Source organism: Silurus meridionalis, chromosome 25 (genome assembly GCF_014805685.1).
Source record: "Silurus meridionalis isolate SWU-2019-XX chromosome 25, ASM1480568v1, whole genome shotgun sequence".
NCBI lineage: Eukaryota > Metazoa > Chordata > Actinopteri > Siluriformes > Siluridae > Silurus > Silurus meridionalis.
In genome coordinates, this window is record NC_060908.1 from 11414867 (window position 1) to 11432548 (window position 17682).

The 17682-nt window shown below is 36.9% G+C and overlaps 1 protein-coding gene across 1 annotated transcript in view; it reads right to left on the reverse strand.

Moving 5' to 3' along the window:
• lamc3 (laminin, gamma 3) overlaps window positions 1-17682 on the reverse strand; it is a 121506-nt gene that overhangs the window by 78877 nt on the left and 24947 nt on the right. Inside the window, exons 3-4 of the mRNA XM_046839213.1 lie at window positions 6362-6492; window positions 5568-5734 (exon numbers count right to left, since the gene is read on the reverse strand). Coding sequence (XP_046695169.1) covers window positions 5568-5734; window positions 6362-6492 — 298 coding nt within the window. The remainder of the gene's footprint in view (window positions 1-5567; window positions 5735-6361; window positions 6493-17682) is intronic.

A 17682-nucleotide genomic window follows, 5' to 3' on the forward strand; every position in this document is an offset into this window, starting at 1 on the left:
ATAATATCCTCCCTCCTGATGCAAATGAACTCTTTAAATATCAGATTCTCTTAGGACACCTCAAATTTAGAGAGGCTCGCCTAATAGCAGACTCATTCCTGAATTCCCCTCAGCCATACACAGACACTATGACTATGCTTAATGGCCAATATGAACTAACTTTCCAGTTAGCCCTAGCTAAGATAGCAGAAGTCATGGATGCTCCTAATGTACAGACAGGAGATACAACTAGTTTCAAACTGTTCGCCCTCGAAATTCAGGCCCTCGTGGGTCTCCTGAACTCATTAGGTTCAAAGGGAGAAAGCGAACTAAGTTGCGCCTCACATGCAGCCCGCTTACTCACCAAGTTACCCCCGATTTGCGTGCTGCATTCAAACGACACCTGCCCCATCAAGATTCCTACACTCTACCGGATCTGGCAGAGTGGCTCAGAATTGAATTCCGGTGTCAAGACTCTGAGCAATCGAATCAGGGGAAGGATCAGATAAGTAGGATGGTGCGGCCCAAACCAGGCCCAGTGGCAAAGCATAAACTCGCTTCTGTCCTGCATGGAGCTGACCGACCACCAGAAACAGTTACTCGGGTGCCGACGCCCTCGCATCAGTCCAAGCCAGCACGGGGATCTGAACAGAGCAGACCTCTGTGCCCATACTGCCAAAGTACCAAACATTATTTAAGCCAGTGTACCACTTTCCAGGCGTTTAGTACAGAGCAGAAGATCCAATGGATCAAAGACAACAAGCGTTGTTGGAAATGTGGGCGATCACACTTAGCCAAAGACTGTACCCTAAAGAAGCCCTGTCGTCTATGCAGTGGGAAACATCTTCAAATTCTTCATGAGGTTAATAGCTAACCTCAAAGGGAGAGTACCTGTCTAGTGAGTTCCACAAACAAAACTCTGTATGTAAACAGGCCAGAAGGTTCCAAGCGTGTCCTGCTGAAAGTGATTCCCATTGTATTACAACACAACAATCGAGCCCTGACTGAGCAGCTATTAGAACTAGATTAGGCTGGACACTACAAGGTCCAATGCGCTTTCTGCAGCAGCAGATACAGCCTCAACAATGCTTACATATCTCTATCACTCCCCAAATGGAAGAACTATCCCGAAATGTAGAGAGATTCTGGCAAAGCGATACTATTCCACACAGGAATGAAAAATTAGTCATGCGATTAAAGCAGGATCAAAGCTGGCAATAGACTTATTACAAACTAGAACAACTAGAGTAATGGTAGATGGAGTGAATCGTTATGCAACCCCCCTTTTAAGGAAAGATAATATGCCGCAACTCTGTACCACTAAGGACTCCGTTATGCCTAATTTAAGAAGTATAGAGCGCCGGTTGACAAAGGATCCTGAAAAGGAAGTAGCATATAACGAAGAGATTAAGAAACTAGAGAAGTGCGGCTATGCAGTCAAACTCACCACTGACTCTGTAAACACCGGAGAAGAGTCATGGTTCATTCCACATCATATGGTACAACATAATGGGAAGAATAGAGTAGTATTCAACTGTTCTTTCGAACACGTAGGCCAGAATCTGAATAATTACCTCCTTGCTGGACCTACACTTAGCCCTTCCCTCTTAGGAGTGCTGTTGCACTTTAGGGAACATTCTGTAGCAATAAGTGGAGACATTAAGGGTATGTTTCATCAGGTCCGCCTACTGCCTGAAGACAAATCACTCCTTCGCTTTGTATGGCGTGACCTTCAAACCAATAACCTTCCCAGTATTTATGAGTGGCAAGTACTACCCTTTGGCACAACTTGTAGCCCCTGTTGCGCCATCTATGCCTTGCAACGCCATGTTCACGATAACACTCAACGATATTCTCAGATCGACAGTAGAAAGGAATTTTTACGTAGACAATCGTCTTAAAAGCTTAATGACCGCAGATGATGCCAAGCAAGTAGTGGATGGGTTATGTGGCCTTCTTGCTAATGGTGGGTTTGAGATTAGACAGTGAGCCTGTTATATCCCAAGAGTCGTTAATCATCTCTCCAAAAGAGGCCCGTTCGGATAGCATTGAGCTTTGGTTATCACATGACAAGACCGATCCCCATGAATCCACTCTTGGACTGAGATGGAATTATAACTTAGATATACTCGGTTACAAACACCGCCCAACACCCAAAACCACACCCACTATGCGGCACATCTATAGGATAGTAGCAATACAGCATGACCCCTTGGGATTCATCCTTCCATTCACCACCCGTGCCAACATTCTAATTCAGCAGTTGAGGAACAAACAGAGGGGTTGGGATGATCCCATGTTGCCCACAGATTTGGTGAAAGCCTGGTGTGAATGGGAGAATGAACTACCCATTCTTTCTCAGGTCACACTTCCCCGATGTTATGTTACACCAGATATGGATAGGCCCAATACCACAAAACAAATTCATATCTTCTGTGACGCTTCAGAGCAAGCATACGGTGCCGTAGCATACTTAAGAACTGAAGATCAAGAAGGTAGAATACAGCTTGCTTTCCTGATTGGCAGATCCAAAATTGCCCCTAAACGTAAACAAACCATTCCTAGACTAGAGCTATGTGCAGCCCTAATTGGTGCCCAACTATCGAAGCTGCTCGAAAATGAACTCACTCTTAAGATCAGCCGAGTGATCTTATGGTCAGATTCAACTACAGTTCTTTCATGGCTAAGATCTGAATCTTGCAGCTTTAAAGTCTTTGTAGGCACTAGAATAGCAGAAATCCAAGATCTAACTGAGTCACATGATTGGCGATATGTAGATACAGCCAGAAACCCAGCCGATGATCTAACAAAGGGGCGTAGCTTAGTAGAGCTTGTTACACCTAACAGGTGGAGTTTAGCTCCACCCTTTTTACTTAAAGCAGAATCAGAGTGGCCAACCCTGCCACCTCTTAAGACCTGGAGGCAGCGGTAGAATAGGGAGATCCGATCTCTTAAAAATGCCCTACGTACAGTAGTAGGTGCACAAACAGTAACAGAAGAAGTTCTTCAAACAGTACTTATCGAAATAGAAGGAATCCTTAATAGCAAACCTTTAGGTTATGTCTCCTCCAATGTAGCAGATTTAGACCCAATCACCCCAAATCTTCTGCTCATGGGGCAGCTAGACAGTTCTTTACCTCAAGTGATGTACCCTGCCGATGAATTCTTGGGACGACGTAGATGGAGACAAAGTCAAGTTCTCACTGATCACTTTTGGTCAAGCTTCGTGAGACACTACTTGCCCAATCTCCAACTATGCCACAAATGGTATGTAGAGACTAAAACTCTTACAGTTGGGTCTGTCGTTATGATGATCCCCAGTTACCACGAGCTCTTTGGTTGATCGGGAGAGTGTCAAAGACATTTCCTGGAGCAGACGGACAAGTTAGGTCTGCAGAGGTCAACGTTAAAGGTCGATTATACACACGGCCAGTTACCCGACTCATTAATCTACCAGAGATAGCAGTTGAAGATGACACCAAGATCAAACCGAAAGACTTTTAGCTAAGATTTAGAAGCAAATATGCTAGGCATATTTGGAGGCGGCAGTGTTAGAAAGGATTACCATGCTTCACCACTAGAGGCAGATATACAGTTTACTAAACAATGACAAGCTACCCGTGACATCACAGTACACCGTCCTCCACCAAGAGTATAAAAGGCCAGAACACGGAGCCGCTGCATGCATTCTGCATCACGCAACCTACTGAATAGCAGCTAGCAGAAGACAGCAAGAATCACCTCATATACAATCAATTCTATACCCAGTAAAGTAGAGTGTTCTGAATACTGTGTCGTGTTTTTACTGACGCGCTGGGGCGAGTACAATCCCCTGATCAGCGCATACCAGATAGTGAGAATCCTTATATGGTCCTTTGAGCTAGAGAGAAAACTTCTTAACACTGATTATTTGTAGAATTGTAAGAAAAATAATGAATTTCATCTATTTTAGAATAAGGCTGCAAAATAACAAAATATGGAAAAAGTGAAGTGCTGTGCATACTTTCCAGATGCACTGTATGATTTAAGATAGAGGAAATTTATACTGTGATTTCACCAGTCATGTAGACATATATTTAAATAAAAATTACAATGAACATGATTTGATACAATTTTAGCTAAATACAATTTTCTTTATATAAAATACACTGTTTTTGATTGAGGAATGTCATGCAGGTAATAAGTCTGTGGCAACCATTTGAGAAACAAGTAACTACTTCTTATACCTCTTTGATTTCCCTGAAAAAGGCAGATAAAATAAGCATTCTTTTATTTCCAATTTTAAAAGAAAAAACACTAAGAAGATTTATGCCTTTAAACATATTTGCTTCACATTGCCTACGTCTTTCATTGACATTCATTTAACTCAGGTTCTGGCTTAAATTTTATTTTTAGTTGTGGGGTAAATATAAAAAGTTCTTAATTAATTAAATTGCCGGTTGGTCATGAAAAACAGAGACATATGGCAGTTTCCATAAGCCTACCATATAATGCATATAATACACCAACTGCTCCTTTGTCTCTTTCACTGTCATATAGCAGTTCATTACTTAACCAAAGTGTAATTCCTCATTTAGTTTCGAAAAGAACAACTGTCACTTGGAAAAAGCCATCTGTTGGACATAGAATATAAAGCAATTAAAACAACACATTGCCTAATAGAATGGCTAATTAAAATAATTAACATGCCACATATTTTTAGTGCCTTGTGAGATTATAAGATCAGTCATCGCTTCCTTATGCATGCAGTCAGCAAATAGCCACACAGTGTTGTTGCCAAATAATAATAAAAATGTCCAAAATATCATGTGTTCAATCAAATCTAGGTGACTGTGTAGTGATTGAGTAGAATAACTATTTCCAAATTCTGTGTAATTATTCATTATATAGTAATAAAGTAATGGCTAGTTTTTTGCCAGACAGGCTAGTTTGAGTTTTTTTATGTCTTTTTCTAATACAGCAGGCTCTAGGCCTCTAAAACATCAGTTAGGCAACAGCTTTATTATAACATTTATTTAATTTATTATTGTCCTTAAAATACTACAAACCATACTCCATAATGACAACATGAAAGAAGTGTGTTTGAAAGTTTGCAAATGTGGTAAAAAAATAAAAATAAATAAATTACTTGTACATAAGTATTCACAGCCTTTGCCATGACACTCAAAATTTAGGTCAGGTGCATCCTGTGTCCATTGATTATCCTTGAGATGTTTCTACAACTTGATTTGAGTACACCTGTGGTAAATTCACTTGTTTGGACATGATTTGGAAAGGCACACACATGTCTTTATAAGGTCCCACAGTTAACAGTTCATGTCAGATCACAAACCAACCATAAAGTCCAAAGAATTGACTGTAGACCTCCAAGACAAGATTGTATCGAGGCACAGATCTGGGGAAGGGTACAGAAAAATTTCTGCAACATTGAACGTTCCAATGAGCACAGTGGACTCAATCATTTGACCTGAATGCCAATTGCTAGCTGATTGGGGGAAGCAAATAAAAGAGTTCCATGCACTTTGTATTTTATATTGGAAGCACTTTTAATACATGGGTATTATGGTGTAGATGGCATAAGTACTTACTAATACACTGATTGGCAGAATCTGCAGTGGCACGAGTCCATGGGCGATCCTGGTAGAATGGGGCACAATGTTGGCAATCTTTTCCAGCAGTGTAGTGCTCACACACACACACCAACCTCCCTTGCTCATTTGGCACACACTCGCTGGCATGCCCATTACACTTGCACCTGTAGGTGGATAAAGAAAGACCATGATTTGGAACTGAATATTTTTTTTCTTAAACAAAACAATGCATTCTGAGTAGAAAACACCACATTTGCCACTAAAATAAATAAAGTATAGAAAAATTAATGCATAAACATTTTTGAGAATGTACCTGGAAAACATAATTGTGTATTTTGATAGATGTTTTCTGTTCTTTCAGAATGCCACAAGGCCACAAACAACTAATTTAGGATAATTATACACATATGTTTGTCTGTCTAAACTAAATGACCACCCACACACATTCAGACACATCCTCCTTCACACTACACAAACAGCATTTTCCTCTTCACAATATCCTGTTTACATTGTAAAAACATTAACAAACTATGTTCCTGCTTTGGAGCAGATTGTGTTCCTTTCTGTATCTCATCAAATACATCTTACACACAAATGTATATTTGTTTGTGCTGCATGTGACACTGAAGAGTTTATTTGTGTGTGGGTGTATTTGTATGTAAATGACTTTGGCTTCGACTCTCAATATCAACTGATTGTTATGCTTCTCTGGGTATCTCATAATATTTGTGTGTGTGTGTGTGTGTGTGTGTGTGTGTGTGTGTGTGTGTGTGTGCACCCATTAACATCACCTGCCCCCCACAGAAAAGTCTGAGATGGCATAAAAGTAGGAGCGTAGCACTTTGGCATCCTTAAAAAACTCATCTCCAAAAGTGTTCAGCCTGTTCAAAGAGATCAGTAGGTCTGTAGCAGTCACCCATTCCTGCGGATAAACAGAAAATGAAAAAATTTGATAAATTCATTTGTTAGTTTTCAGTTGTGGCTGATGAGGATTGTGGTGGATCAAAATCTCTGTATCAAAATACACCCTGGATAAACTGTTTTGGGTTCGGCAGAAGGAAAACACAAAACCCTGAAGAAACTCCAAAAAGTCAGTAACCTAAATTTGAGGTTGGAACCTGCTGCACCACTGCACAATTATATTACAAACATTTAATTCACAGTGTGGTTTTTAGAATAGAATGCAGATAATCTATTTACCATTATCCCATTTAGACTGCATTCTATCACCTTGAACCAGTGTTACTGGGAATGGCTACCATTTCCTCTGCTGATCATGACCAGTTAATAAAGATGAATGAATTAAATCATTCATAATATTATATAATAACCCCTTCACATTGTTTTACTGATCCGACTTGATTTATCCCAAGGGCTTGGTTCTATTTCAGACAATGCATATTGCTTTCCATTGACTGCTCCCTTCTGAGTCATTGGTCTACATATTTGATGTGGCCAGATGCCCTTCCTAATGCAACCCACCCTTTTCATCCAGGCTGGGGATCAGCACTGACACTGCACAGGATGGTGCACAACCCCCATGTGGCTAGGTTGGTCTACTGCCCTGGAAGCATCCCAGGCCTGAGGGTTGGAGCTCGGCATCCTCAGCTGCTACCCCATCAGGGAACTCCAAATTCAACCATTGTATAATAGATGCAAATTATTCCTATTGCCTGCTATTAAGTTTTTCTATTTTAACCCAATACCTGAGCAGAAATGCAATACCTGGTGGTGGGTCAGAGATGTAACATGACTGGAAAAATACCAGATGTATGATGGTAAAGTAAAGAGATAAAAAGAACTGATTAAATGGAGTTTATTTTGTTTTAGACTTTGTAAAAGAATGACTGTAAATCTACAAATCATGCTTAATAAGCATTTAGAGAGATTTCTCTCATCAGTCATTATATTTTGATGTTTCTTCTTTATATTTTAACTGCTCCCATTAGGGGTTGCCACAGCAGATCATCCATCTCCATATCATTCTATCCTCTACATCTTACTCTTTTAAACCAACCAGTTGTATGTCTATTCTCACCTCATCCATAGACTTTCTCCTGGGCTTTCCTCTTTTCCTCTTGCACGGCGACTTCATCCTCAGCATTCTTCTACTGATATACCTCATGTCCCTCCTCTGGACATGACCAAACCATCTTAATCTGTCTCACCTTGTCTTCTACCCATTTCCTGCCTATGTGGTCCCTCTAAAAACACATCTGTAATCCTGTCCATTATTGTCAATCACAATGAAAAACCGCAGCATCTTCAAATCTGCCACCTCCAGCTCCACCTTGTGTCTTTTGTCTTTTTGTCAATGCCATTACTGTATATTTTGATGCTTGCTTTGGTATTAAAGCGATATAAACTGCTACAGTAGCAGCCTGCAATATTTCATTAGTTGAACAATAGTTGAAAGTCACTGCCTTTTAACATATGTATTTAAAAGCAGGAATTTTGATGTTATTTTCAGAGCTCATTATTGTTTACATGTAATAATTGTATTGACATTGTATTGAGTTTTTATGTCATTCTGTATTTGACAGTTTTGGGAATAAATATCGAATTGACTTTGGTCTGTCCTACAGTAAGGTCTTCTCAGATCTGAAATGCCAAATGAATGGTCATTAACTTTTGGGGCCTTGTAGTAAAGTGGTATTTAGTTAGTAGTACGAAGAGCCAAGATTCATGTTTCATAGGTAGGACAGTGAAAAGAAGGTTAGAAATTAAGCAAAAAAGGAATTGATTTAGGGTTGGGGCTATTTGGAGCTATAGTGGCCATTTGTAACTTTCTTTCAAATTTTCTATTAAGATACCATTTCTTTATGAAAGGACATTTTGGAAATGTAAGTTAATCTCCGCTGCTTTTTAAATGACCACACAGTACACCAACAACTAGAAAACAAAAACAAAACTAATGGGCTTTAGAAAGTCCCTGAGCAGCATGGTGTATTGATTGCCAAATGATAGAAATAGTACAACAAATTTAACCGATTTCTAAAACCGATTTCTTCCGTTTGACATTAAACACACTAAGCCTCTCAGGGACTCTATTTCACCTGTCCATCTGGTCCAACTAGAAGGCATGCAAATAGTAGTGAACAAAAGCAAGAGATTTTGTTGATATATTTTCAGCTTTGTATAAGTGGATTGCACATGATGCATGTGCATTAAATGCCAATTCAAGGTTAAAGATCGAAGATAAAGATTATTATGAGCCTCAGATGCATACACACCGTTGTATCCTTGTGAGGACATTCCATTTACCTAATTATTAATGCAGCTAAATAACGCTACACATAAACACTAACCTTAGTTCCCAAAGCAATTTTCATTATGGGAAATAACGAGGTTGCCACAAGGTCACGATTAATGTAAATTAAAATCTTTGTTGGGTATTTGTTTTGAATATAAAACCATATAGAATCTATTATTATTCTCTAGAAACACTGGAAAACATAAAAGAAAACCCCACACAAATAATAACAAATGCCATATGCTGCTGTGGGTCAAAATGAGATCCTTAAAATTAAAATATAGTATGCTCACTTTAAGAATGACATAGAAACTAAACAAAAAAGTTTAATATGGTTCCAAAAGTAGCCTTGCTAAGGTTACAGTTTTCACCCTATATTGGCTTTGTATTGGAACAAAGTTACTGGATTGGAAATACTACATTGGATTGTCCAGTTTCTCTAAACAAAGGCTTTTGCAAACAAAGGGAATGTGTACGTAATTATAGACATGTAGAAAAAAGATTGAAAATCCCAAATTTGAGAATTTTCTGAAATGAAGTTACAACTGGAAGTTTGTAGAGGCTTGGCAACCCCTATGACCTGGCAACTCTAGGGACTGGCAGCCTTATAAGAGTGCCACATGAAAGTAAAAAAAAGAGAAAAAAAATCCTTACCTTTTCTATTTTCTCCAGCATGATTCCAGTCATACACATGTAGTCTCAAACTGATGCTTAATGAAACACTATTAAAACAATTTCTATTTGTATTTGTCTTTGTTTAACATGCGTTAACTAATAAATATGTAGAAATGTTTTGCATTTGTTTACATCATTACTATGGATACATTCAGTGACTGTAGAAGGTATCTAAGAAAAACAAGGTGAAAATAAATGTACATGTTATTTCTTTAGATTTGAACTCTCTTGCATGCATATTGTGTGTTGTATAATTTCTCTTGTGATTGTTTTACCAGAGGTCTCTCTTTACTGTGTTGATTTTGCATGATTAATAGCATTTGTTTGTACAGCCCAGAATGCTCCCTTGCTGGATATTTGCAGTAAATTCATTTTTATCCATCCCATCTACAGACTTTAAATAAAGTGCTTTACTTTACTGGAATGACACACTCTGAACCCATAAGCATTAAACAATTGTACTTTCCTGTTTTCATTCTAGAACCATTCTCTTTCTGGGGAATATGTTTTGGCATATCTTCTGCTGAATGGTCACATTTCAAGTAATATTGCTGATTCAAGGTCTAGCCTTTAGAAAGGCCGGATTACCATGACCAAACCATTCCCAACTGACTGAGTGTGCGGACTGCGGATGAAGAACAAAGACTTCTTTATCATTGGCTGACCTTTTAGCCACTGTATTGTTCTCATTAATGGAGTTTACATTCAAGCAGAACATTTGAGAGCATTTATATTTTTATGCTAATATACAAGGAACCAAAGGAGAACATATAGTAGAAGTTTCTAGCACTTAGAATCATAGATTCCAGCACGATTAAAAACATTTATTTTTTTAGATGTAAATGTATAATCTGTAAACACAAAAAAACCCCTTAAAAATATTTTTCCTTTAATCTTTATTTCTCGTTGTTTGCTCTCTGTACATACCATCTAGTCTTCTTTCTCTGCATTTCTGCATTATTCCTTTAATTATAAATCTTCATTCCCCACGCTTTCTTTCTTGATGTCCTGCCTCATCCTTTCCACACATTAGCCCTTTTGCTGTTTCTCTATTCTGCACCTTCTATATTTAATGCTTTTAGAATGTTTTTCTGTATATCAGGTTGAAGCATTTTGTTGGGATGGTAATTGACAACGTGCCTTGAATCACAAAGATAAATAACTACAGAATAACAGATGGAGAGAGAAAGAGAAATAGAGAGAAAGTCTCTATAACACTGCTGACTCTGCATTTTAGATTCATAGTTGAAAAATAAAAACAAATTGCCCAGATAATGTGGACCATTTGTACAAGATGCAATGCGATGGAGGATTTTACACCAATTACCCAGCAGCACAAAAATTCATTTATTTTACTTTGAAGATTAATTGTGTTATAGTTTGAGACATCTGTTTTTTTTTGCTTTGGATAAGATCTATGTATTTGATTTTAGCCCTAGTTATGGTAGACTTAATGGATTGGTAGGCATTATGAAATTGGTTTTAAGATTGCTATTTTGCAATTTTGGGTTTAATCCAGCCTTAATAGTCCCAGACTAATCCTTACTCTTCCAATTTCTCCTTTGTTATTTATTTGCAACAAACACTGGTGCCATGTGTCACATTGTATGCTCTTTTCGTATTTTGTACACGTCAAACCCCACTATATGCTATATGGAACAATATGCTCCGTGGTCTTTGACTACAGGTTGGTAAAAGCCTACAGGTTTTTTGCTGTACAAAACAAGGCAAAGCCTCCCTTCATCTCATGACTTCAATACATTTATAGAACTCTTTTTGGTATAACACTTTGGAACTGTGTCATTTGTTATCTTGGAGTTGGCCTTCTCCAGTTAGCATTGTTGGCTGTATTGCTAAAAAGTTGCACTGTGTTGCTTTTTTAGCTACCACATTGTAATAAATGCTTGCTTCTCATTCGCTCTGCTGGCCTGTGACTACATGCTGCTGGTCTGGGTGAGTGTTTTTTCTTTACTTTCCCACATGCTGTTCACTACTGGATTAATTAGGACAGGCACCAGATGTGTTCTCACTGACTCATCATTGATCAGGTAAAGGACACAGTGCCTAAGATTTACATTTCCTGGTCTGACTGCTCAGCCATGCCTACATGGTGCTTTCAGCTGACAGATTTAAACTCAGATTCAAAGTTAAATCTGCCTTTTTCAGTCCCATAGTTTGCTTTGACAAGCAAAATAAGTGACATAGAAATCATTCCAAGTTACATCTAGTGAATGTATTAACTTGGAAAGAATTCAGAGAGCAAATCTCAGTACTCATTTACTACAGCAGAGCTTTCCTAATACCCAACCTACTAGATATCCTTGTCATTTGTCATCTGAATAATGTGAAGATTCTATATCCAGAGCCACATCCTAGAGTTTCTTCCCTGCTAACAATAAACTAGTAGCTGAAACTCTAGGTTCATCTCTGAGCTCAGCATTGTCTAAGAATGGATTCTGTCCCTGCCAGCTTGTAGCCATTATGGCAGCCAGTTTTAAAACTGTGGTGAGATGTTTGGGATTGGGTGATCTGGTGCAAATCACAGTACCAAAAGACAAATTAACCCTTTTGCACAGCACATTTGGATTTAGAATTGTTTGCAAGGCTAGAGTGACTCACTATGCAAGTGTCAAAAGCAAGTCTCTCAAATTTCCAGGAACATCACATTCATTGGTGAAAAACACACTGCATTTTTGGCCTTGAATGACCTTGTGGTTGAATCTAACAGTTCTGCTGTTTACAATATCCAGTAATATGAATCACACAATGCAACACCTTTACATGAAGATGAATATGCAGCACATCACTTGAGGTACATAGTATACAGTACTGTGTACACAAGACTATCTACTTGAGTCTTTAGTATAAATCTTTATCTTCAGCGAAGAAAACCTTGTCTCTGGGTGCTTCAGATATAGCCCAAACCATGCAAACAGCACAAGATCAAGTTGGTCAACAAGATGGACCAGTGATATACAATGCTTATTTTCATATACCCATTTCATACCAAGGTTTGTCTCCCAAGGGAATGAATTGAAATTTAAAATAGCGTTCTATCCTTTAACCTATCTATAGCAGCATAGTTGTATACAAGTGGCAAGTATAAATGTGGCAGTCATCTCAAACATTTTAGCTAGTTCTTAGTTAAATCCTGTTCCTATTGACATTGCGGCATTCTTGACTAGGAAGGTCTCACCACCCCTGATCTATGTATGTATGTATGTATGTATGAATGGCAACAAAAAATGTAACAGGGCTTTTGCTATACAGTCAACCCCCAATAATTCGCGGTTCGGAACTTGCGACTCGGAAAATTTGCGGGTTCTCATTTGGAACCTAACTAACAGAAAGTTGTGGGAATCCACAGCGGGATTCACTAACAAATTTCATAAAGTTTTAAAAATACATTATTGTATTAGAGTGATAATGTAGATGAATTCACTAAAGTACCTTACAATGTAACCCCCACGAGTTCCAGGAAACCACTGTATTTACATTTGTTATGTTGGAAACCTGTACATACAATATATGTTGTACAGGTTTCCTGTACAACATATATTGTATGTACAGGTGCTTGGAAACACTTGATTCTGGAAGATCCATGACACAGGGATTGTCTGAAATCATGAAAATTAGTATTTGCTGGTTATGCACTAGCCATAATACTTTGAGAAATCCTTTGAGAATTGTTTCAATATAACTGTCTGATAAAAATAGAATCAGAAATTACCTGATTCAGATGCCAGTGACTCACTTTACCATTCAGACCTTGGCCCATGCTGACACACTCTAAATTTAGTTTTCTCTATTTTCAGCAATCGTGAATCATTTCTTGCTGCTGGAAATGGCCCTACATGAGTACAGTAAAATTTGTTGTTGATGCTACCATTAGGGCACTCAAAGATTGCACCCAGAAATTTATGCCTAAGACTCACCTCATCCAATGAAATACCACTGACTTGTACCTAAAAACAAAACTGCTGTAATTATCAACAAAATGTCTCTCGTGCTAATATTGAGCAGCAAGTGATAGCAGGTAAAAGGATCTTAAACATATACATATATTTTCTTTACTATTTCCTATCATAAGATTATAGGAAACCAAAAAACAGTGACCTTGGGAATTAAAAAGAAGCTATGCAAAGCACTGAATGTCCACTCTATTGTTATCCTACCTTTTCCTCCTCGGTAACACTTAACAATACCAGAACATAAATAAACAAGTACTAATATGTAAATTGAATGTTTATTATGAACAAATGATGAGTTAAGGCATATCCTTATCAATAACTAACTTTAACTACACAATGAGCTCATGTGTGAATAACAGCTACCTTAATTACATGTTAGTACATGTTTGTTAATTAATGTATGTCCCAAGAACAAGCCTAATAGTGAATGAAGAACACAAATCCTTAATCACATTGCACCCATTTTTACAGCCAGTCTTGAATGTTTAATGCACTTGGTCAACCACCTGGTTATAGTTTGTTGCTTGGTAGTTCCTAAGAAACCTTTCTGAATCATACTTGAATCACTTCCATGCAACACTGCTTTCCTTCCTTTATCATGCAAGCTGGAAAACATCTATATAGAAAAAACACCTGTGTGAAAAACATACTGCATTACATACTGCAAGTTCTTCAATTAAAAATAATAAAAATAAATAAATAATAATTATAAAATCTAAAGTCTTCTGATATTCATGTGTAGTAATGTCTGGACAGAATATGCCTATAGACTAGTTACTTTTGTATATTGCATCATTAACTACAAACTACGTCATTTTCAAGCTTAAAAGTGAAAAAATAAATCTGAGCCTCCATTTTGTGTTTTGTAAGTAACAGACTAATCAGCGAACAATTGGAGAATAATAATTCTCTCAACAAACAATTGTAGTTTCTACAATGTTATTGATAATATTTCTATGAATTTTTAAATGTAATGTACTGAGATTTTATTTACTGTTGACCATGTTAACATCTTAGGGAAGACCCATCCTGAGAAGTCTATGCTGAGAAGAGCTTCCTAACTTTCAAAGCAAAGAATTTAAAGTTGAGGGGCTTTATGGTGACCTGATTTCTGTCCTGTTTTTTATTGTGACAAATAGAATTTGTATACTTTGTCCCACATCTCACAACTTCAAATGATGAATCTCATTCTGATTGGAATCAAGTCAATTTAGACAAAGGATTTAGCAAAAAAAAAAAAGCTTGTGTTTTGACATTAATATTTCTATAAATCATAAACTAAAAATAGACAGAAAATGTCAGCGGCATCGCCAACCAAACTTTGTCCTCGGGGGAGGCTGGAGGACAAATCTAACTTTCATCCAATTGCTCTAAAGAAAGTATTGAAGCCTATAATTGATAGGCTGTGTCAGATTTCACTCAAACTAGACACACATGAGTTCACACCATAGAAATCCTGGGCTAGCAACATACCAGAGTGAGATTTTGAAGAAAACCGCAAAGAATGCACAATTGTGGAACTGAGTAGTCTCTGTGGGACTATGCAATATTACTGTAAAAGCAATACATTTATTTTTTTTACTTTTTTTATGTGGAATCTTTTTTATAGATACACAAGAGTAAATAAAAAATAATTCTCACTATCATCTAAACGGTAGGACATTCAGTGTTAAAAATATGTCCTACACAAACTTAATAATGTCCTTTAGTACAGTACTACTGGTCACTTTCGGTGATTTTTCCTAGTAGAAGGTTATGAATATGAATAGAGTGTTGGAAATTGCTTGCTATCTCTAAGTCTAAGCCTTTGCCAATTGCATTCTGGTTTGTATCTCCGTGTATGTTTTTTTTGTGCATTCTGATCACCCTGTTAGTAAGTTAGTTACCAAAAGTCTTTATTTTCAGCTGTGCATGTCTCTACAAATATTCAAATATAATGTGCATTTAACAATAACTATTCAAAATTCAAAATCATAAACTCTTTGCAATAAACAAATTTACACACTAAACGACATTGTTTTCTCAAAAGCTGTAAAATATACAGTAACCCCTACCCTCTAAACAAAAAGCAGCCAGAGATATTTTTGTCTGTGATTTTTCTGTTCTTTGGGGACAGAAAAGACTAAAATATTTTGAAATATTGCTCGATCGACCTTAATGAATCTGACAAGAACAGATCATGGGTCATTATGATCATAACATTAAACAGCCCATTTCACCTTTTAAATTTTTTTAATACAAATTTTTAATACCTTTTATTAGGTAATATCTATATATTCTGGCCTGGTTGCTCTTTGAAAGATTATTTACTATGCAGTATGAAAGCAATCTTTAAAAGGTTAATCATTACTAGCCTTATTGGCTTATTACGCAAACGGAAGCAAAAGCATAATTAATGATTGTTCTCACTTGCTCATTTTCCTAATGGTGAGTTCATTAAAGTCAGAGACTGGGGAGAAACTGGGCTCGATGTCAAACATTTTAGTTTTCATTTGAGCACACCCACATTTCAGGAACAGAAAAAAATATAGTGCATTTTGAAACACACAAACATGAAAGAATAATAATAATTTTTGAATCAGTTTATGGTGTGTAACACACATGATTCATGTTAATGATTTTTGGCATCAGCTCCCAAATTTGCACTTTTCAAATGGCATATGAAGGAGATCTAAATCACTGCACAACTGTTCAGGCAGTACATTATTTGGCAAGGAAATGTTGTTAGATAATCATTTAGAAAGTCAGGATTATCATGACACTCAGCATTCAGTGCTAAAATACTGTTCCTGGTTTTTTTATGGCCTCATTATCTTCTGTACATTGGTATAAATTTACCGAACACATTTCATGCTCAATAATCAGAAAAACTGTATTTACGCACCATTTGCATAGGAGTTTGTACATGAATCTGTGGAAATTATTATGTATGATTTACCCATGTCATTTAAATTGAAATATTAAAAGTATGTATACACCCGTCTCTGCTGCTTTCTGGTTAAATGTTTAGCTGTGTGTGTGTGTTCATTTACTCTTTTTAGTTTTTTGCTTTTGTCCACTCTGGTTTCGCCTCTCTGCATCCATCCTAATCCATTTCATTCCATTGCTTGCTTTCTGTACCTCCTCAGAGACAGAGTATATGCCAGACAAGCAGAAACAATATGACTTGGTTTGTGCTTCTTGGAAGAAAAAAAACAACAACAACAATGCTGGAAGAAAAGACTTGTGTGTCACATGGGAGGATTCAAAATGTTATCCAAGTGAAAATTGGATTTATTTAATATTCACTTGGGCCAATTTTGCTACATTTATAGTAGCTACAGTATCTCCAAAGTTTAGCCTTTTCAGTACTTTCCTTATTTAGCTTCATTTTAGGTATTCACATCTGTATTCTTGCTATTAACATTATATATAAATTTTTGCTGCTTGGTTAAATATGCTCAATAGCAAAAAAAAAAGAAAAAAAAAAGATATATATATATATATATATATATATATATATATATATATATATATATATATATATATATATATATATAATGTTGGCATACCTTGCATAACTGCATGACTTGCACTGAATAGAGTCAGCCAGGTCTTCAAGCAGACTTCCAGATAATCATCAGTCATGGTTGAGGCTGACTCACATAAATAAATTTAGTCAGTGGAGGTTTTTTTTTTTTCCATTGTTGCTAATATCTTTCAGCCAATGTTTTGTTACATACTTTAAAATACATTATGACCAGTGACATTTAAAATGTGATCCTTCTTATGGCCATAATTGGTGTAATGAATGTAAAAACAAGTGAAATTAGACATGGAGTCATCTTCTGAAAAAAATTATTATCTATAGATAGTCTACGCACACATTTTCCAATTGAAGTACAAAATGCAGGTCTGGACAGATGACACAAGTGTAGGAGATATTTTTGTATGTTTTGCTTTTAAACATACTATATTTGCTGCATATATTTGCTATTATTTTACAGAATTGTGGCATGAATCCAATAGAGCATCGGACCTGGAAATTGACAAAACACTTAGAATAAAAAGAAATCATGAGCCTGCCTGCACACTGATGAGAACCTTTTGATACAATGCATTACTCAGCCCTAATAGTTTTCAAGATAATTTCAAAGATAGACAGATATTAGATTTTAGCTTCAAATCTCTTATTGATATGAGCAAAAAGATAGCAAATTACTAAGATCACTGG